The 25,300-nt window shown below is 40.2% G+C and overlaps 1 protein-coding gene across 3 annotated transcripts in view; it reads left to right on the top strand.

Moving 5' to 3' along the window:
• Positions 1 to 25,300, top strand: part of macrod1 (mono-ADP ribosylhydrolase 1) — a 317,841-nt gene that overhangs the window by 5,040 nt on the left and 287,501 nt on the right. For all 3 annotated transcript variants that reach the window (XM_057851204.1, XM_057851203.1, XM_057851202.1), the window contains exons 2-3: positions 5,352 to 5,447; positions 5,539 to 5,652. In XM_057851204.1, the coding sequence (XP_057707187.1) occupies positions 5,352 to 5,447; positions 5,539 to 5,652 (210 nt within the window). The remainder of the gene's footprint in view (positions 1 to 5,351; positions 5,448 to 5,538; positions 5,653 to 25,300) is intronic.

Raw genomic sequence — 25,300 nt, forward strand, 5'->3', positions numbered from 1 at the left:
CGAGGTTGTAGGCTCGACAGGTGCCCTTTTCGCCGTAAAAATATCTCCAAAGACGTCTGTTTTCCAGTTATCTTCGCTCGTGTGGGGGCTAATTATTTCCGGGAACAAATGTGCTGCGCCCGCGACCTAGTAATACGTTATTATCGAGGACAAGCGCACACAGATATATTATATACACAAACAAGATGTACTGCTAGCAGTCCAATCAATGGACTTCTATGACGACATTGTAAACTATCCCGTAGTATTATATCTACAGTAGACAGAGATATTGGTGTGTTAAGCAGGAGCACAGGGTTAATTCGGCCAGAATGCGGTCGTTATTAAATTATTATTTCCGTGCGGCCCGGTAGCAAATGCGCCACGGACCGGTACCGGTCCGTGGCCCGGCAGATGGGGACCCCTGGTTTACAACATCCATACTCCAGTGTATGGCCAATATGTCAAATAAAGGTACCGATACTTGGCGGGAGCATATCGATAACTGATTGGGTTGCAAAATATTGCGATATATCGCTGTATCGAGATATTGTCGCATTCTTAATGGTAAGTTTGCGTCAGATTGATGTCATGGAATCATGTAATTATTGGTGCGACGTCTCATTAGTGAAATTGGTAGAGCTACTCTTGGCATCTCTGGCGAAAAAATAATAAATCTAACACGTAAAATTAAGAGGAAAAATGTAACAACTCTTCTGTAGCCTTGTGTAGCGGAGTAAGAGTAGCGTTTTTTTCTTCACAAATCTACTCAAGAAAAAGTAAAAAATATGGCTTAGTAAAACCACTCTTAGAATTACATTTTCCTCAAGTTACTCAAGTAAACGTAACGGAGTACATGTAACACGTTACTACTGGTGTTGCACCGATACCATTTTTTGGGCCCGATACCGATACAGATACCTGGCTGTGCAGTATCGGCCGATACCGATACTATTCCGATACCACTCTGTTTGCAAAAAAAAAAAAAAAAAACAACCATATATATATATATATATATATATATATATATATATGTATGTACGTATAAGGGATGCAACGATACAGGCAAGTCACGGTTCGGTACGATTTTCGGTACAATTCAATACATTTAATGCTCTGAAACAGAAAATACAACTGTTATTATTATTATTATTATTATTTTTATTTGCTAACAAGCAAAAATATCAGTGCCATCATATAAACAAGCATTTTAGTGCATAATACTTATGTGCTTACTTCTTACTAAGCTGAAGAAATTTTGTATATAAGTGCTGAGAACAATCTTTACTGTTTGTAAAGTTGGGCACACTGTTGATTTCTGCAGCTCTCTTAGCAGCTATATTTACCATACAAGCAAAACATCCTATTTGTGGTCCGAGTCCATCTGTAACATGTACTGAATTAACAGTATTTGCAGCATTATCTATAGTCACTGGTATGGATTGATTTGGCCTGCTTAACTTCCATTCAGTCATGGCGGTTTCTAATTCATCAATGTAGTATACGGATTACGCGTCACTCTGGGCTCACGCAGCTAATCGCATGGGTTCTAATGTAGCACATCTAGGTTTCTATTTGATGATATCTAGTGTGTGCGCGCGAGAGTTGGCATGGGATCTAACATAGGACAACTAGGTTGCTATTTGATGATATCTAGTGTGCGCGCTGCGCCGCTAGAGTGTTTTCTGGCCACAGAAGTCACTTCTGCTCATTACTGCACAACACGAGCATATTACAACGACTTTCATAAACAGAACGAGTTTGAAGTACGGCGCTCTTAATTTGCCACTCATTGTTCATCATGAAACCATGAGTTTGCTTAGTCTCCCACGGTCTTAACCTTTCTGATCCCATCGGCGCTACAACTACAGGCATTAGCTTACGAATGCTAATGATTTGTGAATGCCATGTTAGATGAGCAGCGTAACATCGCGGATATGCGTTGTAGTTTACATCCTTAATATTGAAGACGAAGGTGGTAATTTCGTTTGGTAATTTCGAGACAGAGACATACAAATGTCATGCATCGGAATTTGGGGAGGACAGTACATTTGCGTTCAAGTGATGCCAGTAGATGGTATCGGCGCCCTAAATGTTGGTACTCGTCAATATCGATATCACCAATTCGGGCCGGATCGGCGCCCCCTGCCGATACTGGTATCGGTATCGGTGCAACTTTAGTTACTACCCACCTCTGGTTTTAAGTCATTGGTTGCCATTGACAGCGCTATACGGCCTAATCCATTTGAAGTTGGAGGGCTGGCTGCGAATGAAGGAATTGGTGGGAGGGTGCATCTTGGCCAGTGGAACAACACATTTTCTTTTTTAACTCATTAGCTGCCATTGACGGCACTAGACATCAAATCTATTTGAAGTAGGAAGTTCATTCACTGCCACCCTCCCCCTTCAAATGAATTGGACGTCTGCTAGTGATAAGCTCATTTAAATTCACAGCAGAGGAATGATTAGACGCCACATGATTGGATGTCTAGCATCATCAATGTCACTGAAACTTCCAAAGTCACAATGAGCCACAGCAGGATAAAAAAGCCAAAAGCAGTTCTGGAACTGCAGATTGCAGACCCGTGGATTAGGGAATACGTCCTGCTGCGAGTAGAGACCACTGACCACCCCCCACTTCAAAAAATGTTTTTTTATTTCATAGCTTTGAATTCATTGCCGAGAATTGATAACGATATATTTACAATTCATTTAAACTGGGAGGCCTGACCTTAAATAGTCATTAGTTTCAATGCCATTGACGACATTAGATGTCCAAATAATTTTGACCGGGATCGCGGCCAACCTTTCCAAGTAAAAATGGGTTGGACGTTTAAATCAGTCAATGGTAATGGCTGCAAATGAGTTTAAATGAGTGCCCTATTAACTGTTAACTGTATAAGTTACAACGTGTCCACAGAAAAACTCCCTGAGTTTACAATATTGGGTTTAGAGCAGGGGCGGTCAAGTCTATGGCCTGCGGGCCAACAGCGGCATTCTGCCTAGTTTTTATTGGCCTGTAGCAAATTATGAGACTATCCTTGAATATGGCCTTCACAAAAGGCATAAATTCAGCCTACATTCTTTTGACCTTCTCGGGTAGCTGCCGAGAATAGCCTCTTGAGGTTGTGTAAACGATGATTAACACATTTGTGCCTTTGATCGTTGAGCTACTGAGCCTTCTCTCGCTAGATCAAAGCAACAAACCTGTCAATCATCGCTAAATTTAACTAGCAAACGCCAGCTGCACTGGTGACCAAAAAAGGCATCAGAAGGGAGGGTGAGAGGCTGTACAAGCATGAAGCAGAAAAACGTAAATGTATTTTTAAAATTTTAATTTTAAAAACACGAACCTTTTCACCTGATTCCGATCCAATGAAAAATGGCGCGATTAGCCCAATTTCCGATCACGTGCTCGGATCTGGACATCCCTATTCTGTAGTGTAATAAATAAATACATCTGGATTATTTTGTTGCTTGTAGCCCTTAATTCATTGACTGCTATTGATGGTAGAGAAGTTCCAAAGTTCCATTTGCTAATTAGCTTAGCGCTCGGCATATGCATATGCAGAACGTGTAAAACCATTATTAAGTACAGCGGTAACACTACAAACATGCAAAATAGTACAGAAATCTGTGAAAACGAAGTATATTGGTTAAAAGAAGGCTTATTTATAAAGACACCATTTCCTGCAAATGCGGAATTCATTCCACCTGTGTAAATTGTATTGTATTGTTGAGTTAAATAAGTACTCCCTTTAAAATGGTTAATGTTTTTGCACTTTGTTGTAAAAATAAAAAAATAAAAAAAGCAGTTTAAGGGCAGCTTTTTTTGTATGGGCATGTTTCCATTGTTCCTGTTGAATCATTAGGATATTTTAAATAAATAATGGACAAAAATTTGTACCGTGATCATCGTTAAAGAATCGAATCGTAGCACCCTGATTCGTAATCGAATCGAATCGTGGTGTGCCTAAGATGGCACACCGCTAATTGACGGTTATAGACATGAAATCCATTTCCATTGGGAAGGCTGACATTGAGTGATCCTGTTTCACTGGCACTGCCACTGACGGCGATAGACGTCCAGTCCAATTTAACTGGGGGGCTGGCAGCGATTGGACATTTATTGCTGTCAATGGCAGCCATTGAGTTTATAATCTGAAAAACGCATTTTAAAAACCTAAAAATCTTCGTTTTCCTGATTCTAATCCAGAGACGATTGCTCTAAGACTGCAAGGGAAGCTCAGTTACCAGCACAATTAAAAAAAAAAAAAAAGTGATCAACTGTATACTGTTGTGTGTACATGTCATTGATTAAAATGCTCTACAACACGTTCAATCTTTGTTCAGAATTAGCTTCTTATCACTGGCTACAATGCTACTTGCTTTTTATTCATTCGTGCAGCTTCACAGTCATTTAAACAGTGTGGAAGCTGTGCATAACCATAGTTGAGAGTACATTGTTCCACTACAGTGAAACAAGACGAGTCATTGGCTCAAGGCTGGATTTATCCCGTCCATCGGACGCTCTGCGTCTTCGTGGGTCAATGGACAGTGGGCGGAGCTCGGCTGGCCCAGACACTCTGGTTCTCTGCATGGCGATTAAATGATCTGTCTGAGGCTGAATGCCCTTTTGAGTGACAGCAAAATGAGTGAATCAGTGATCTTGTTGTATTATCATCTGCGGGAGGAATTTTTCAATTTTCATTCCATTTTTCTGACTTGAAGTGTTTTTCATAATCATCTGAGCGCCACTTGCTTTGTTAAAAACGACAACTGAAAACTTTAGCCTATTTTTGTTGTTGTTTTTTCAATTGTTGCTGCTTGTGTTTGGAGACTTAACTTCTGGCACTCTAGTTTCTTTCCCTACTGAGCAGCGGGTGCCGCTGAACCCCTTCATTGTCACAAAGCACTCACAGGGGGACACACTTTGGGCTTCCCCTCATTGAAAGACCAGCATCTGCCACTGTTCGAATCCTCTGATTAACAAATGAAAGTGGAAGAATTTCAATTTGGCCCTTGCATCCTTTGATTTTTCTAAAAAAAAAAAAATAGACCTTGTAGGAAAAAAGTTTGGACACACCAGGTTTATAGTCTCATATATACATCACTCTATCGAGTTAATTGCACAACGAAACCATGGCATGATTGTCAAGAAAGGAGCAGAATGCAACACTCAATAATCAGTGTGGTTGGTTTTTTGTGAACAAGTATTATGTTTGGTAACGTTGGGATGGTGGGAACCTATTACCGGTATGTTTTTTAAGTGTCTGCAGTATCCAAAGAAAATTGATTTTCAATTACAGGTAGAATATTTTATGTCATGTGACATCTGCTAATCTATAACTGTATTTCATTGTATCTCTCAGAATTCTTGCTGTCTCAACCTGTGGAGGGCAGGCGTAAATATTACAGGACTGAATATATACAGCTGGACAACATCCCAATTTGGACGCACACTGGAGGTGTGAAACCTAACATTACTCTTCTTCTTAATACATGAGTTGCACTTTTGTTTTGTGTAATTTACCTGTTAAACTTGTTTGTCTTTCTCAGCATCTGATTTCCTTGAAGTGAGTTATTATCTCAGAAATCAAAACCTTGATGGGAAAATTTCGGTGTACAGTGGTGACATCACAGTACTGGAGGTAGATGCCATTGTCAATGCAGGTATGTGAGATTTTGATTGTTGCATTTTGAATGTAATTAGAGATGAGGTAAAATGAGCTAATTCCATGAAGTAGAGATTCCCAACTACTGTGCTGTAGGAAGTGATCAAATTTCACTTAAAATCCTTCTAATGAGGGAAAAAAATATTTGAATTTGACAAATTCAAAAAGAAACGTGTTGAAGTGGGATGATTAAAAATATGCAGGTCCAGAAAAATTGTGGAAAACCAGATCCATTTCCTTTCAGTCTTAAACATTTCTGTTTCTGTTCACTGAATATGTGAATCCAAATGAGTGTTACTGATAGGCAGAATTGGACTTTTGTGGCAGGGGGGAGAAAACATGTTGATGACCCCGAAACGCGGTGTCAGAAATAAAATTATCTTACACGATATATGCTTGGTTAGTAGCTTAGCCCATGCTCGTAAATACAGGCATCCCAGCTATGTGTGTGTGGGTGTGCGTGCGCGTGTTTTTCTGTGGAGAAGTAGATGCCGATTTTTGTGTTCCGTGGTGATATCCAATTTGATGCCAACTTTTTCCAGTCTCTCACACCCTTGCGAAATGAATCCTCATCGTGGTGAGTTTGAAAAGGGCGGCAGGCAAAACAACATCCTTTTTGACTGGCTGAATATTCCAGCCAGCAATATTCATAATCATACATTGAACATTTTTTGTTTCCAAACATTATTTAGGGGGATTCTAAATCAGGCTGCTTAGGACAGCTATGCTCTTGGCCACTTTAGTGAGACCAACTGAAACACAGCTCACCGTTTTGGTGGTGCTCACCGGCGTTTCATGGTCCATATCTTCAATCCTTGGTTCTCGCTCAGTAGTTGTTGTCACGTTTGAAAGAAAAAAATACTTATAGCTTGTTTCTTCTGTCCTCAGGTGGTTTTGGCTAAGCAAATCAAATGACTGTCTCTAAGGTGCTAGTCACATGATCTGTTCGAAAATTAATTTTGACCCATTATAAAAATAGTTCATTCATTCATTTTTGTTGTTTGTTTTATTGCTTTACAACTTTTATGGACAACATTTTAGCAGCAAAGTCTTAATTTTCAATTCACTGGACTGGAGAGCAAGGTTAACTTACTTCAACTGCAAAAATCCCGAGTTTCTCACTGGGAAACCTTTGTATTGCAGTCAGAATAGCTCTGCCGATAGTCTCGGCTAAATTTGACTCGCCTGATATTTATTATTATTTATATCTTCTTACAGCCCACCTTCGCCGACTGTGAGAAACACGGGATTTTTGCAGTTGAAGTTAGAACTAAGTCAACCTTGCTCTCCAGTCCAATCCAACAGAGACCCCTCGTGGCTATTCTTAGTAATTTTACTGGGCTCGTGCGTAAAAGTGACACTAAAAACACAAAATGCTTCTTAAATGGTTTCTCCTAAATGTGTATTTTACCTAGATACTGTTATTATCACAATGATTCATGTCCAAGAGCCGACTGCCACCGTTGAGTAGGTTTTATTCATTTTGAAGCAACGTAAACAAACAGTCTGAGCTGCTCCAGCTTTTATTTTGTTACTCCCGTTCTCCTGTCATGTGAATTTGCATATTACGCTAAATATATAGTTGCAACAGTTTCCAGATATAACATTTAAATTTAGTATTTAGATTTACATTTAGCATATAGATTTTAGATTTAAGATTTAGGATATAAATATAAAATTCAAATTTAAAATAAATATTTCGAACATAAATTTCAGATAAATATTTAGGATATCCAAATCAGATTTACATTTCAGAAATACATTTAACATTTACATTTACGATTTGAATAAATATTTAGTTCTGGATTGACATATTCAAGCCCAATACTTATTATTTAAAAATAAATATTTAAGTTGCAATGTTGTAAATGTGCCAAAAAAGTGACTGTAAAAATTTCACACCACGTTTTTAACAGTGTGTGGCGCTAAATGTGAGAAAATGTAGTTGTAATTTTCAGCATGATCTGCTTTACAAACGGCGCCTCATACCCTCTTAATCTCCGTGGATGCATAGGCGGAGTTTGACTTTTGGGGAAGGGGGGGCACAAGATGTTGATGACCACAAAACACAGTGTCAGCAATACAATTAACTTACAGGAATATTTATAATAATAAGATGACAATGAGCGTGTTTTGTTTCCCATCATTCTTGAGGGGAATTCTAAATCAGCCTGCTTAGGCAATACTTTTCACCAAGATCGTCATCCATTAAATTTGGTACGCCCGTCGGTGTCGCGCCAATGTAGTTACCCCAGTCAAAAATTGTATCCCCTGGGCGGAGCCATATGGAGGTAGATTTGTGCCTTTATTATTCAATCAAAAAAAAGTGTCTTCAATAAAAAAAAAGTTGCTTCAATCAAAACATATATTTTCAACCCAAAAAAGTCGCTGAAAAAAAAAAAAAATGTGTCTAATGCAAAAATAAATTTGAAATTCAAAAATCCCCCCCCCCCCCCCCCCCCCCAAAAAAAAAAGCTTGAGATTGCAAATTTTTGCATTTGAACACTTAATATTACATTGAAACAGTTTTCTTTGATTGAAGCAATCCGTTTTTTGTTTGGGCCATATTATGATTACGACATTTCTAAATCATTCAATCCCCCAAAAAGTTGCTTTAATCAAAAAAAATAAGAAAAAAATGATTTTTTAAAAATATTTTTTTCTCTAAAACATATATACATATATATATATTTTTTTTTAAAGTATATGCAAAGCAAATGACCGTCTGAGGTGCTCGAAAAATAATTTCGACCCGTCATAAACTTTTTTTTTGTTCACTTCTTTCATATTTGTTGCAGTTTTATGGCTTTACAACTTTTATATACTGTATACATACGAAAGTCAATTACATGCAATGACACTTTTGGGCCACCGGGGGGCGCTTATGCATGGATGGTGTTACTCTGTCTAGTGTAGTTGTCCGACTTCTGTCTACATCTTGGTGCAGCGAAAATACAATATATCCCTCTTATGCAAGGGTTTCAACCCAAATTTATCCAAAGGTGTATTCCACAACTATTCAAGTGAAAAATATTTTGTCACACACTTTTCCTGAAATTATTTGCCTCTGCTGTGGTGACAGGATATATTTTCCTTCCACCTGGTGGCAATGGGGAATTAAGTTTCAATTAAGTCATGGTAGCTGAAGATATTCTTACTTGTACTCTAAGTGAATAAAGAAAATGAGCATGTACCTTGCTCAAAAGAAATTGTGAAACACTGCCTTAAAGCAACCATTAGATGGCACTAAGTGCCTACTCATAAGCCTTTCACTCTCCCCCACATGGCATTTAGTGCATCTGGGAAAATTTTAATCTGTGTCTTGGCACAGGAGTGCGTCAAGGGAGGGGAAGGGCGGTCCAGCAAGTCTAAATGATGCTTGATGATGAGACTGTAGCAGAAAATGATAGATCTCCATTTGGCAGCTGACTGTCAGCAGGTGCCAGCATCCAAGTGAGTGTGTGGATCATTCACTCTCATTTGCGGCAGCACTGCTGTGTGTATGCAAACATTATAAGTGCACACAAACACAGAAGATTACGTCTGTGTTGGTTTACAGCATTCATGGTGATTTGTGTCCGTGATGACAATTTTTCTGTGTTGCATACATTTTACAAGAGCTATTGCATTGTGGCAATTAGCAAAAGCACCAGTAGAGTGCTACTTGGATGAATGGATGGGGCAAGGTGAGTTGGATAGGGATTAAAAAAATAGAAAGAAAAGAAAATATTGCTAGAGAAAACTTCTCCGTCAGACACTTAACTAAGGGGGGAAAAAAAAGTAAGATTGCAGACTGGAGGAGGGAAGAGAAAAAGATAAAAGCGAGCCTAGTATTTAAATCACAGAGTGTATCACCATGGCAACAGGCAGGTTCAGGGCATCCTGACAGGGTTTTTGGACTGTGGCATCTGACCATCCTTTTTTCTGTCTGACTGATTTGCTGTCCCACTGACATTCCCTTTGCTCTTTTGTTGACTAAGAGGCAGAGCTTTTCATGTGCTGACTAACTGATTGACTCAAAAGCTCTTAGCGAGGTCACTTAGACGCTCCACGTTCAAATGAGACAGCAGGCAGACAGTTAAGGACAAGAGAGCAATTAAAAAGGGCAAGTTATTTCGAAAGAATGAATAAACACAGGCAAACCTATTCTCCTGTTGCAGAGCTCCTGGGCAAGCAGGAGCGTGGGGAAGCAGTTAAACAAACAGTTGACATGCAGCTCGGACTGTAGTTGTATTTTGTGGCTGCATCATTTAGCCTAAGGCAGGCAGCAAACATTCACTTCAAGCCAACTGTGGCCAATTATTTGCCATACTAGCTGCCTGCTATACCGATAGGAGTAAAGTGTATTCTTGGCCCGAGGACGTACAGAAATGGTTCCAAATGTATACAATATTTCACACCAGTGGTGACTATGCATAAAAAAAATGATGGTAGAGCCCTTGCCCCAATAATATTTTTGTATTTAGTAAGAAGTGATTCAAATTTATGTGTATCTGTATTGTAATTCTAATATTTCTGGGAGGGTTTCCCCTTTGTGTGCGTCAGTGGCTCTGGTGCTGAAAGTGAATTATTCTATGCCTTTTTACAACCTATATTGCCGTGGCTTTTCAACAGGTTTTTTTCTGCTTTGCATTTCCTTTAGTATGAACAGGCAGTACCAAGTATAACAAAGCTCTATTTATGGTACTTGGCTAATTGACGTTCCAAGAATTCTGAACACGTACCGTATGGAAAATTTAAACTACTGCTAGTCATGCATTAGTTGGCAGATTTGTCATCACAGTGTCATTATATGCTTTAGGATATACACTGCTGGCCAAAAGTATTGGCACCCATGCGATTCTGTTGAATAATGCTCAATTTCTCCCAGAAAATAATTGCAGTTACAAATGCTTTGGTAGTAATATCTTTGCCAAAACTTACCTGAGAAAGCCAAAAAACGTTTTGGAAGAATGTTGTCTGCTCAGATGAGACAAAACTAGAGCTTTTTGGGAAAAGGCATCAACATAGAGTTTATAGGAAAAACATGAGGCCTTCAAAGAAAAGAACACTGTCCCCACAGTCAAAAATGGTGGAGGTTCCCTGATGTTTTGGGGTTGCTTTGCCGCCTCTGGCACTGGACTGCTTGACCGTGTGCATGGCATTATGAAGTCTGAAAACTACCAACAAATTATGCAGCATAATGTAGGGCCCATTGGGAGAAGCTGGGTCTCCCTTAGAGGTCATGGGTCTTCCAGCAGGACAATGACCCAAAATACACTTCAAAAAACACTAGAAAATGGTTTGAGAGAAAGCGCTGGAGACTTCTAAAGTGGCCAGCGATGAGTCCAGACCTGAATCCCATAGAACACCTTTGGAGAGATCTGAAAATGGCAGTTTGGAGAAGGCACCCTTCAAATCTCAGAGACCTGGAGCAGTTGGGCAAAGAAGAATGGTCTAAAATTCCAGCAGAGAATTGTAAGAATCTCATTGATGGATACAAGAAGCGGTTGTTTGAAGTTATTTTGTCTAAAGGTTGTGCTACCAAGTATTAGGCTGAGGGTGCCAATACTCTCGCCCAGCCCATTTTTGGAATTTTGTGTAAAATTATAATGATTTATTATTTTCTTTCCTTCTCTTTTGTGTTTTTTCATTGCAAGCAAAATAAATGAAGATATTACTACAAATGCATTTGTAATTGGAATCATTTTCTGAGAGAAATTGAGCATTATCTAACAGAATTGCAGGGTTGCCAATACTTTTGACCCGCACTGTATAAAAAGAACAACTTTTCTGTACCTTAGATGTAAATTGCTGCCTTAATGCACTTAACATTTGGTCTTTTCTGCCCTTAGTGTCCTCTATTATGAAATGGGTCTCTTTCAGAGGCCAATAGCTGCAGTACATACATGCTAAGACGTGAAAGGGGCCTCTCGTCCCTCACAATTGTTGTTTGTGAGGCTTTTCATGCTAAATGGTGCTCTGTTTTTTGCATTCATTACTGTTTTGATCCAGAATACTCAGGGCCGCAAAACAAGGCAAGAACAACCAAATAGAGTTGGGATAATTTTTGCTGCACAGTGCCCGAAGAGTCCAGACCCACACACACACACGCACACGCACACGCACACACACACAACAAAAATCAATTGTACTTATTATTATTATTGTTTTATGGTTTAAAAAATTAAGTCATACAATTCAGTGTTCGTAAATGAAGATGCAGGTTTCTACATAAAGAGGATGTCACATTTTAGGATTTTTTGAAGCTGCGGTGGTGGGCTGCATCGGAGTCTGACTGCCTCACCATGCCATGTCACGGCAAAATTGCGTCATACCATGACATTTTTTTTCACATTTTGCTTCCCAAGAAGAACCATAACAAAGATCTATTTGAAATATTTCATGAGCCAGGCTAATGTCGTAGCTCTCAGCTACGGTTCATTTGCGTAAAATGCGTAGCTGATTACAGTTACATTATCCTACGTGATAATACGACTGTTTTTTTCTCATAGCAATAGTATGACTTACATTTCGTAGTCCTTCTTTTTCCTTTTATTTGGCCTTAATATGTTCTACATTAACACAACAATAATAGTAATTCTTTTAATGGACCAATGGCGTAGGTTTGCGTAGGGACGTTCGGGACATAACACTAGGAACTTTTCAGGATGCTCAAACTGTCCCCACCAAATCTTAAGCAACCTTTTTTCATTATATAATGAGTTCAGTAACAGAGATCATTTAGATTGTCTTCACATATTTTGTAAGGATAGAATTGACCCTACCATTATTAAGTGAATTACTTTCATTATGTACAGACTTACACTGACACCATTTTTCTCCGCTCAAACGCACGTTTGATTGGCAGATGACTTAATTCCCTTGTTTTCAATCTACTAGAAATAAGCGAAATTCTCTGCCAGTGCTTTAAGTAAATTTTACTCAGATTTCTTGAAATAAGATTATTTTCAGACAGCTTTTTTTTCATCAGGAATGTTCTTAATTCAACAAGTGATATTGTTCAAAACATTATTTGAAAGCATTTTCCCCCTTGATTTTGGTGAAAAATGACCACCCTTTAGATCAGGGGTGGGCAAACTGGTCCTGGAGGGCCGCAGTGGGTCCTGGTCTTTGTTCCAACTGATTCAGCACAGACATCAGCACAGACAGTTTAACCAATGAGGTTTCAGTGGAAACAAGAAGCACCTGACTGCAATCAACTGATTGCACTTGTAAGAAACCAGATTGGTGAAAGGCTGTCCTCATGATGGGTATGAACAAAAACCCGCACCCACTGTGGCCCTTTGTGGAATAGTTTGCCCACCCCTGCTTTAGATGTTTAGGCTTACTAAGAACAAGTGGTAATATTTACCTAAAGTAAATTGAATAATCTGACCCATTAATCTGTTAACTAGTCTTTTACACTCAAAACAAGATGGAGAAAATTATTCGAATAGATTTCAGAAAAATCATCGTATTAAAACGTTCTAAATTTGCAGTGTGAAAGTTGGTACATCAATACAGATTTATTTTTGCATTGATCATTTCGCTTATCAATTAATAAGGTTCAAATTGGTGGTGAGAAATGTAGCCCTGACCCCCGTTCACCCAATCTGTTGGGTCTTATTACGGTAATGTCCATCCCCAGCAAAAAGTGTACATGCAGGTTATGCTGTTATATCGTCTCTACCAATATTGAGACTAGAGATGTCGATCGGGATGCCGATCAATCGGGTCCGATCACGTCATTTTCAAAGTATCGGAATCGGCAAAAAAATATCGGCCGTGCCTTTTTTTAATATATATGTATATTTTTTAATTAAATCGTTTTCTAATTGTATTTAACGTTACAAACATAATATGTTACACTCATCCAGAGTCTTTAGTTTAGGCTTAAGGTAGGGTTATCGAATTTATCCCGATAACGGTGGTATTTAATTTAAAAAAAAATGTATCACGTTAAAATATTTAACGCAATTAACGCATGCGCTGCACGACTCACTCACGCATTGTCGCGCTCAATCTGTAATAGCGCCGTTATACTTATATAGAGAGATAAAAGGCAGCGTATAATGAGTAAAGTGAATTTTGGCAGCCTTTGGATCCTTTTTTTAATTGGCTAAAACCTTAAAATCCCTCTCCCTACGATTAGAAATATCATGGGAAGCAATGTGGGGAAGCAAGGTAGCAATTGATCTTTTTCTTAACACCTTATGTTATTTCCCAACGCAGAGAAGATATATCAATTGGTAGCACTATGCACAGTCATGGTTCCACTTCCCATCATGCATTTGGGCATGGCTACAGTATCATTTACTGAAAGCTCAACAAATACACTAGATGGCAATATTTAGTCACAATATACAAAGTCACAAGTCTCTCTATCCGTGGATCCCTCTCACAGAAAGAATGTTAATAATGTAAATGCCATCTTGAGGATTTATTGTTATAATAAACAAATACAGTACTTATGTACTGTATGTTGAATGTATATATTCGTCCGAGTTTTATTCATTTTTTTCTTAATGCATTGCCAAAATGTATATGATCGGGAAAAATTATCGGGAATGATTGGAATTGAATCGGGAGCAAAAAAAAGTAATCGGATCAGGAAATATCGGGATCGGCAGATAGTCGAACTAAAACAGTCGGGATCGGATCGGGAGCAATAAAACATGATCGGAACGACCCTAATTGAGACCAAACCTACGCCCCTTGTAATGGATGTATTTCAAGGAGTAGGGGGAAATTCTACTTGCCGTGTAAAGAGATTTACTAGTTTCGGTGAGAAGGTGAATATTTTTTTGTTGTTGTTGTTCGTGAACTCCATTTCTACACAAACGCACGAGGTACCAATTAGCTCAGCAAGGAGAAGTATGAGAGTCATTTTTCGAGTGTCCCAGAGCTTGTGAAACTTGGATAAAAAGAGTGCATTTATCAAGGTTTCGTCAGCCGTGATTGCGTATATCCGTCCGCCAAAACAGCCTGGTAGCAGATATAATAAATACACCTGCCCCTCTGCTATTGAACGCGTTGTTGATATTAGAGCGGCGGCACTCTCCCCCACCTCTCGGCGCAATTTTCAAACTTGCCGTTCCGTCCAAGACGGCCGTCCACTGCTTACTTTCGGCGAAGAGTCCGATCCAAAATACTGTAATGCATCTGATGGGGGAAAGAAGGAGAGGAGTCTGTATTGGCTTACCCACTTTATTGTGGCAACAATAATAATGACATGCGACCGCTATCTCGCTTCCCTCTACGTCATAGCTCCTCGTCCGAATGTCTCAACGAATGGCAATGAATAGGTTGCCACTGAAGCCTTCACACCAGGCTGCCGCTAGTTTGAAACGACCTAAAATTTATTAATTTTTTTAAACATCTCTCTTGCACGGCGTGGCGGCTTTTATTTTGGTGTGGCGGTGCGCCACAATAATTAATTTGTAGGGGAAACCCTGATGTGTGTGTTGGGGGGGGGTGAATATTGAATTTCAAGAAATTAATCACACATATATTGGACATAAAATCAATATTTCATCCACAGGAACATATTGAATGATGAATATAGTTTAGCATTGTTATGAAACAACTTTACATATGTGTGACATACAGTATATTGTATTCCTATCTCTCCCTTGTCTATCCCATATCTCTTGAGCAGCATCCGACTGGGTCTGGTTTACATAAACCCCAGAAATGTGTACTTTCAGCTTTGGTGAAAGTTTACGTATACTTTATATAAGACCTTTTTCACACCACGGACCGGTGTGATTTGGGACTTTTTTTACAGACTGGTGTTCTGTCAAATTTTTCACCCTTATAAGATTTTGCTCCCAAAGCTTTTGTGGCGGTGAAAAAAGCCCTCTTTTTTATTCAGTTGGACTCTCAATGTTATCGAACGGTGCTAAAAAAAACTATTTACATCATAAATATACATGTGCAACACGAAAATAGCGTAAATTAATGCTTAACGACACTGCGAAGTTGTTAAGTGAGAGAGCTGTGTGCAGTTGTTGTGTGCAGCTAACATGGCAAACGTAAGTTAATATTCCTTTCTTTAAAGACAGTTTGTAGTGTGTACTTTGGAATCCCTGCATTCGTGGTCATTTTTAATGTTATGCGCATGCCAAATTTGTCAGAACACTGGCAATGTGCAGCAGAAAAACACAGCAAATATAAAATACAGGGCTGTCAAACGATTAAAATTTTTAATCGAGTTAATTACAGCTTAAAAATTAATTAATCGTAATTAATCGCAATTAATCGCAATTCAAACCATCTCTAAAATATGCCGTATTTTTATGTAAATTATTGTTGGAATGGAAAGATAAGACACATGACGGATATATACATACAACATACTGTACATCAGTACTGTATTTGATTATTGTAACAATAAATCCACAAATGGCATTATTAACATTCTTTCTGTTAAAGTGATCCACGGATAGAAAGACTTGTAGTTCTTAAGCGATAAATGTTATAGTTACAAGTTATAGTAATTTTATATTAAAACCCCTCTTCATGTTTTCGTTTTAATAAAATTTGTAAAATTTTCAATCAACAGTAGAGTTAGTATAATAATAATAAGAATAAAAATAACAATAATAAAAATAGAGTGAAAAGTTTTACGTGTATTTTGCATAGCTAAATTGATATGTAATGCCAGTTTATTTAGCATTGTTGTTTAACCCTTTAACACCTAAGCCTATTTTGGCCGAATTTGCATGCATTTGATGTTGCCTTTATATTTCAAAGAAAAAATTGTTCACAATGGCCAAGTTGGGTCCCTTTTTTAAGGACACCTTGAACTTCATGTCCAAACTGTTGTTTTCTTCACTGACCAATTATAATCAACATTTTGGACCCAAAAAGACAAAAAAAATCCCAAAATATTTTTTCAAAATTTGTAACGTTGACGTCCCATTGACAACCAAACATGCTCGACCAACCGTTTTGAAGCATGATATTTATTCTACTTGTTAGGATAAACATTCAATAGAAAAAAATAAGATTGAATAGTTTTATGTTTGACAATTCAACACAAACAGCAAGTATGGTCATAGGCGTTTTTGGCCTTTACACATACTATGGTCAAAACGGGTTATATACAGTGCAAAATAGTGAGAAAAAAAAAAAAAAAAAATCAATTAACACAAAAAGGATTTGGAGGATATCTCTTTGTGAATTTAGGTATTATACCCATCACCTTATCTAAAGTATATACGTACATGCAATCAAGCTTCTCGAACACTCATCTTTATAAAAATTGAAAAGATTATAGTGAAGTAAAAACATATATAACATTGAAAAAAAGTATTTTCAAAAATATTGACAAGTAGTTCAGTTCGATTCAAATTTTTCTGGCATACGACCCAATAAAGTTTTTTTTTTTTTTTTTTTTTGTGAACTCAATAAAGCTTCTGCATGAACAGGTCAGGGAGCTGCGTCACACACAACGTCACACAGCTGTTTGCGGACTTTGCGCGCTGCTGTCAGCCTGTCACTTCTACTCGCCGACACGCCGACTCATCCCAGGAAAACAACGACAAATACGGCTCATCTTCTTCCTTGAGTTTATGAAATAATGCATTAGCTTGCGCTAAATTTAGTTTTAGTTTCATTCTGCACGTTTCAAAGTCGCTCGCTCAAACCAACCGGTGTTGTGCCGAAATTGTCTCCTTTTCCTTAGTTGGCGCCTCGCTCGGAAATTTATAAAAAATGTCCACATTCGGTTCGTCCTTCTTGACATCACAACGGCTGTTGGGATATGTAGTCTTTTGTGCTGCTTTCGGTTTTGAAAAAGGACAAGAAATTATGGAAATATGGAGATAGATACATGGTCCATGCAGCGTTTTAATGCATATTTATGAGTGCAATAAAACTATAAAACTCAAATGACATTATCTCCCGTTTTTCTTGGTCGATTGACTTCAAATAAAAACTGGTGTGGACATCAACTTCCGCACTTTCAAATGAGACCAACCAGCGGCACGTGGGTGACGTAATTACAGCGTGACGAAGCTTCAAAGACGACATGCGTAATCGCGTCGCTGCCGACACGTTCGGTATTAAAGGGTTAACTGTGTGTCAGAATAGGGCCTCATTACTATAGACTGAAGTGCTTTTCTTTTTGAGAACATTATTTTTTTTTTGAGAGATAGGAATATTATTTTTGTTGTGCTTTCACTAAAGGATACTTATGTTTGTTGTGAAGGAGAAGCTTATGCCAATAAACGGCGCGCCTGTGTCCACTCGCCTTTACTGTATAACATATACAGTGGGGAGAACAAGTATTTGATACACTGCCAAAAACCATTGGCAGTGTATCAAATACTTGTTCTCCCCACTGTATCTGTACATATCTTACCCAAAATAAAACAAGAGACACATAATTGCCACTAAAAGAAAGAAAACTTACCGAAATATGTGTGGAGCACAAATAGCAATTTGCATTGCATTGTGAATACAGCATAAACGTCTCACAACTACTAATTCTCCCACGTTTAGAAGACATAACATGAGTATGGAACGGCGCTGCCCCCAAGCGGCCGGTGGCATTCTCTTCACTCTTAATGTCTATAAACGGCCTCATTGTAATGTTTGAGGCAATATGCCAGCGGGTGCGTTAATTGCGTCAAATATTTTAACGTGATTAATTTAAAAAATTAATTAACGCCCGTTAACGCGATAATTTTGACACCCCTAATAAAATAACATTTTCTTTTTAGCCCCGTCGTGTTAAGTGCAGGGAAAATACAACTCACCCGCTGAATCTAGTGGGAGGCCTGAGCTTTGTTCGTTGAGACGAGATGGTCCCGAGATGGGAGAGTGAGAGAAGCCTGCTTCACAAAGATACGAAGTTGGAAATTATAGCACAGTTTTCAGTGCTTTCCTAGCGATGTCAGGATATTCTGAAATGACTTTAATGCAGAACCTTGGTAGAGTTGTTGTCCCAAATGTGGTCGCCGTGATTTCCGATCTCTACAAGCTGATATTCCTGTTGCACAGATATTGCTCGAATCACTCGGTTTATTCACACATGGGTACGAATCCACTCCTTCGCAGTTCGTGGGTTAGTGATTGGAAAGTAGCATAGATTTTGTTTTCTTCGAGGTTGTAGACTCATCAAGTTCTCTTTCCCCGTAAAAAATCTGTTTTTCAGTCATTCTAAGTGGGGGCTAATTATTTCCGGGAACAAATGCGATGGGCGACGACCTACGTCATCCGTTATTATCAAGGCCAAGCGCACATGGATATACAAAACAAGATGTATTGCTAACAGTCCAATCAGTGTATTTCTATGACAACCTCCTATCCTGTAGTTGTATATCTAGAGTAGACAGGGATATTGGTGTGTTAAGCTGCACAGGCCAAAGTCAATCGGCCAGAATGCAGTAGTTAATAAATTATTTATTATTTCTGCGCGGCCCAGTACTTAGACTGTTACCGTGAGGAGGTAACTGTTAGCACTCCCCCATCCCCCACCCCGATCAGGTCCCATCCATCCCACAACCTTGGTGTGTGATGCATTAAAATCAGGGGGGAGCCGGGCTGGGACTGTATGGCCCCGTTCCAACTCTCCCCGGAGGAATGAATGAGTATGTACTGTAGGTAGCAGGGGTGAAAGATATTTACAGTGCAAAGTGAGGAGTGCGTGAATTAAGAGTCAGGGTCCCGCAGGCGTGGCCCCATCCACCAGAACCACCGGCGGCAGGGCGGGAGAAGCGCCAGGGCCTCGATCAACCCCCGCCCCCGACCACCACGGCGCACCTGCAACCGGCCACCCTTCCCCCCGCCGCCCGAGCACCCACCCCGCACCCCGAACAGGTGCTACGCCAAGCGCTGGAGACCCCAAGAGGCCCCGCCAACGACCCCGCCGGCAGGAGGGTAGCGGCAGCCGCCACGGTCCGGGGAGGTGGAAAGGGCCGAAGACAGACCAAGGGAACGGAGGCGCGCCACCCCCGGGCCAGGAGGGGTGCTGGGTATGACACCGGGGGCACCTCACCGGTACCCGGTACAAGGAGACTCTGCTCCGGCCGGGCCGACCCGCATACACCACCCAACCCCCACCCCACTCCACCCCACCCTGGCCGGCCAGGGAAGGGCCGCAGCCCAAGGGCGGCACCACCATGTGCCCGACGGGACCCACGCACGACCAGACGCAACCAGACGAGCCCCAGCTGAAAACCCCGGGGCCAGGACTAAGCGGCCCATTTCTTTCAGGAGCATAAAACACCGCGTGAAATATGAAATAAACATTTTTTGGTCTCATACGCACTTTAGGGACGGTATTGCGGAAAATTTTTGTGATTTGGAAATGGAAACTTTGACATTTTCATACCACGATATACCTTGAAACCGGTAATTGTCACATGCCTATCCAGCATTGTGTATGTTACTGCATTTGATTAGAACAGAATGATTATCACATTGTCTTTTTTTTCCTTTTGACTTGCCATTGACATTGAAAGAGCAAAATGATTAAAAGAAAAAAAAAAAACCAAACTAATACATGTATTTAAAACAATACTCAGTGTCTATAATTGCTGCATAGATGTATCAATGAATGAACGTTTACAACGTGTTAGACTGCTGTGATTGATCAGGTAAGCGGGGCCTTGCTGGAATCTGGGCGGAGCCGCATGTCGTTTTTGTCGCTCTCAATAGAGATTGGATTTACAGTAATTCCTCACTCCGCCTAGTTCTTCTCCTTCCGCCCCGCCCCTTTCTCGTTGCGTCTACACTTTAACTGCCCCTGGCTTCTGCCCATGTCTATAAAACACTACAAACATAAAAACCCACAAGCACTTAAGAGCTGTCCTGATGTGGAGATGGGCGGTGGGAGGTCGTGGAGGGGGTGGTACCATACGATGAGGGAGGCGACGTCGGGCCAAACAACCTCCTCTTTACACCCCTCAATCACTTGTTCCGAAGAAGGGAGGAAAGATGGAGGGGAGGATAAATTATCTCTGATGGGCTAGCTGATTAAGATGGATTGCACAATGAAACGTCGGAGTGATGAGTTCTCAGGGGTTTTGGACATGAATGTGTGTGTGCGTGCGTGCCGCTACAGCTAAAAACCTTTTCTTAAATAGATTCATGCAAAATTGCCTGGTATTAATAAGCTATTTCTTTAATTTGCCAAAATTTCATTCCTTATTTTCTTTCTAGGACTTATTCCGCAAAGACCTCTGTGTAGTATTTTAATGTATATTTGTGTTTGACGTTAAATGCCTCTTATTGTGGCCTAAGCACCATTTGCATATGATTAAAGTTTAATAACAGGAAAAGATTTAAAAACTGAACAGTTTGCTCTGCTCTCTATTTTTATATAATGCCTTCTTTTGCAGTAGTAGTCTCAGTGCGTGTGTGAATAAATGCGATGGCAAAGTCTGATAAATCTTTCACACTAGACTATTAAAACGGGAAAAAATCTGTCTCCAAAATTAAGCCCTCCACCATCAAGTGATAAAGAATATATCTTTAGAGCTGCTGCAGTGCTTCATCCCAATCATTTGGGTCCCAATGTATGCGAGAACACAGGGGCTAAACATAAAGGATTGCACACATTCATTTATGCCTTTATGCACATTTGCACACGTTTGTGTTGAGTGTGTGATAACGTTATACATATTTCTCATGTATGGTTGTGCCCAGGTACCCTGTTGCATGTGTGTGTATGAGATAGCTCCCTCTAGCTTTTCTCTGCAGGTTGCAGATAAAGCTGTTGGCCACGGCTGGAAACCCATTCAAGTTGGCAACAGCTGAGAGATACAAGATTAGGCCCGGTCGTTCTCCCCCCCCCCCCCCCCCCCCCCTTTCTTGGCCGCAGGTGCCAGACAGGATGAGAGGGACGGCAACTGTCGGTGTATGTGAGCATCCACTCAACACAAACGTCCTCGCTGATAAGAAATCGAGAAAGCGAGTACAGACGGGGGCGGGGGGATGAGGCGGGTCAAGGATTGCTCTAAATGCACACTGATACAGGCACCTTTAGCAAGCATCTAAAAGCAAGTCATTTAATGATAGATGGCTGTGCGGAAGGATGTCAGAAAATTGCCTTCTTCTTTCGATCATGCCAGCATGGGCTGGTGTGCAATAAATACAAAAATAATATATACTGTATACAGGGCCGGCCCAGCCTATACGCAGACTATGCAGCTGCTTAGGGCCCCCGACCACTAGGGGGCCCCCAATCTGGCAATTGTTTAATCTATATTCTGTTTACTACAGTTTGCTTTTTGTGACTTTTGTGAGTTTTGATACTTGATTACAAGCTTAAAAAAACCCAAAAGTTCTTCCTTAACTTCTTTCTTTCCTCTTTTAGAAAAAGGTTTGGCGCTATCTACTGTAAGTACTGACAATCATTTGGGGTGAGAAGTTTGAAGTATGCAGTACAACAAAATCTGATTAATGTACAAAATATGGACGTATGGCTTGGTTTGCATGTATGGGTTTCACAGTACACTTTGACGAAATGGTGGGCCAAAAATATGGGCTCCTTTGCGTTATTTTGCCTAGGGCCCCCAAATGGCCTGGGCCGGCCCTGACTGTATGTAGCAGAAACAAAAAATGAATAAAAAATAGTTAAGAATGCACACAGCACCTTTTGGCTTATCTTCCTTTTAATGAACATGTTGGATTTCCTATATTTCAGGTCAATATTTATGAACTGTTGAGTATTTTTGAGAATGTTATTATACCATTGAGTCAACAATACTGATACAAAATGCATGTTAGGAGCAGGAAATGGCCCATGGTTATCTTCCTCGCGTTATCAACACTGTACTATCTGTGATAGTGAATCTGTGGCTTCAAAAGGCGGGACCTGGCCTGTTTAACGATGTGTTCCCGAGGCCCAAACTCCCATCTTACAAAATTCGGTCCCGGAAATGTTTGAAAACGACTACTGCAACTTGTTCAAAATGCTGCTGCTCGATTTTTTAACCGGTACATCTCGAGGTGAACATATTACCTCTGTGCTATCATCGCTCCACTGGCTTTCAGTTCATTTTAGAACTGATTTTAAACTTTCACTGTTTCTTTTTAATTCTATTAATGGCCAGGCTCCTTCTTATTCATCGGAAATTTGAACCCTCCAGAACTCTGGCAGGACTCTTCGTTCTACCAGCCAGATTCTTTTGCAAGTTCCGAGGTCGAAACTTAAACAGTAGGAAGACCGATGTTTTGCGGTTGCTGCCCCCTAGATCGTGGAAAAGCCTTCCCCCTGAAATCTGCACCATTACGAACATAGGCCTTTTTAAATCTCTGTTAAGGACACACTTTTTTTAGACTCCTTTTCCTCAGACTAGGGTAGCCTAGGTAGGGTATTTCTTAAGGGTTTCCATATACTTTGAATATAAGCCTATACAGGGATTATTTATGCCTGTTATTTGTGTCCTCTTTTTAATCAGCAAAATATGATATCCCTGGAATGACTGATGACAGCCAGCATGTGTGATTGTATGGTCATTTGTTTTGATGCTTCTACAGGCATATATAATCCCCGTTTAGGCTTATATTCTATATATACCGTATTGGCCCGAATATAAGACGACCCCGATTATAAGACGACCCCCTCTTTTTCAAGACTCAAGTTTGAAAAAAGACTTTTTGAACACCAAATTAATTTTTATACAAAAACGACCACGGAAAGCTTTTCTCTGACTGTGAGCATTTTTTAGGCGATCTTTTTGAGCTCTCCATCTCCGTACATTACACTCTGTGACAGCATATTTCACAGCCGCTTTGCAGTTGTTTGAAGACACCGCCTCATTTATCACCATCAACTTGAAGTTTGCGTCATAACTTCTCAGCTGCCGGTGTTCTGCCAAAATGTCCTACATCGGCGAAACGTCCTACATTAGTCGAATTTGACACCTAAATTACTACCGTGCGCTCTAAACTTGTTTTGTTTAGATGCATACAGGAATAACGTACTAAAGAAATGCCTGCAGAAAATACTTAAATGTAGTTATGTCAAATAAGGACGGTTTAAATACGCTACGTGACTAATGTGGTCAACTGCTTCAAAGCTAACACAAAAAAACACAATGGTTAAAAGTATGAGAGGGTAATACATGCAAAAAGTATCTTTGAGGCTGTGAAAAGGTTCTAAATAACTAAATAAAAACAAAAATAGTGAGTACTCGCCGCTTCCAACCGATGTGCGCATGCGTGTGAATGCATATGCAAAGCGCCCTGAGCATTGTGTAGGACGTTTCGCCGCGTAGTAAGGAATGGCCAAACACCGGTTAACCTGGCCAATCTTCGACCCACTTTTCTCCAAATTGTCGCGAAGTTTCTCCATTTTCGGTTATCTCTTCTATTACTGGTATTTTCTTCTCTTTTCCTTCTTACCACTTTCTTCTTCGTGCCAGTGGCTCGCTTTGACCGCCCGAGTCGCGTTCAGCATTCGATTCATTGATGACTGGCGCCATCAAGCGTCGTGAATGGGTATACAGTATGTCTAGGCCGCAGTTTTTTTTTGTTTTTTTTTAGGCCGCAGTTATAAGACGACCTCCTCTTTTTCAATCTTATTTCAGTGCAAAAAACATCGTCTTATATTCGGGCCAATACGGTATATATTATATATATGGATCAATAGCATGCACGCACTGTTCGTGCATGTCACACACCCATACGGGTAGTTTGCCCCGACTCTCGGCCGTGTAAGCAATGTTGAAATATTGCTTATATGGAGCAGAGAGAAAACCGATCATTCTCAGGCTTGTCCTCAAACCTATTTTTATTTTTTTTTATGACTGTTGTCAAGTCCGACCCTTCCTAAAAAGCCGTGTTCAAGGCAAGCTAGGCGCTAATAACGTACAGCTGCATCGCTACCATAGCTACCGTACCGTCTCTCGCTTTTTGATGACGTAATTGCTGCATTAAATCCGATTTGCGGGACTGGACAGTACAGACCGCCGCGACAGTCTGGAAAAATGTGGCCCAGATCGGATTTAGACCACATGCGAAAGTGACCGAGATCGGATTTGAAATGGTCCCGTTCTATGCGACTTGTCACGTTCAGACCTTCAAGTTAATGCCTCACTCGAGTTGGAAAGACACGAAAAAATCAGGTTCGTGCATTAAGACCTATAGTATGAATGTTGCCTTAGTTCGGACACTCAGTTGCCTTGACATTTTTCCGATTAAGGCCAACGACGTCATGCATCAAGAGAGACAATAGCTAATTAATATGCTCACTCGCCACTCTGTGGTCTGGGGTGTGAATTGCAACCTGTCAAAATGACAGATGGACTTCAGTTTTTTCCGTCACCGTTTTAAAAAACCGGTCAGCGACGGAAAATATTCGGTTAACGCGACCCCTGCTGGTGTCAGAATTTTATCTGTATTACTAGAGGTAAATCAGTTTTTTTCATGTCTTCGTCACTGATTCGGTTCACAACCTTGATGGACCGAATTTCTTGGTGCAGCCAAGTCATTGGACAAGTCGTGTTTGGTGGCCTTGATATTGCACTCCTGCTCTTGGCAGATATGGTTCTATTAACGTCATCAAGCTGCAATTCTAAACTCTCCCTGTTGTAGCTCACAGCTGAGTCAAGACCTGCAAATCTAATGGCGCTCAGATTGAAAAAGGGTGAAGTGCCATCTCCAGGTCGGGCATGTGATCCTGCCCTTAGTGGTCGAATTTAAGTATC

The sequence above is a fragment of the Corythoichthys intestinalis genome, chromosome 11, assembly GCF_030265065.1.
Source record: "Corythoichthys intestinalis isolate RoL2023-P3 chromosome 11, ASM3026506v1, whole genome shotgun sequence".
NCBI classification, from domain to species: domain Eukaryota; kingdom Metazoa; phylum Chordata; class Actinopteri; order Syngnathiformes; family Syngnathidae; genus Corythoichthys; species Corythoichthys intestinalis.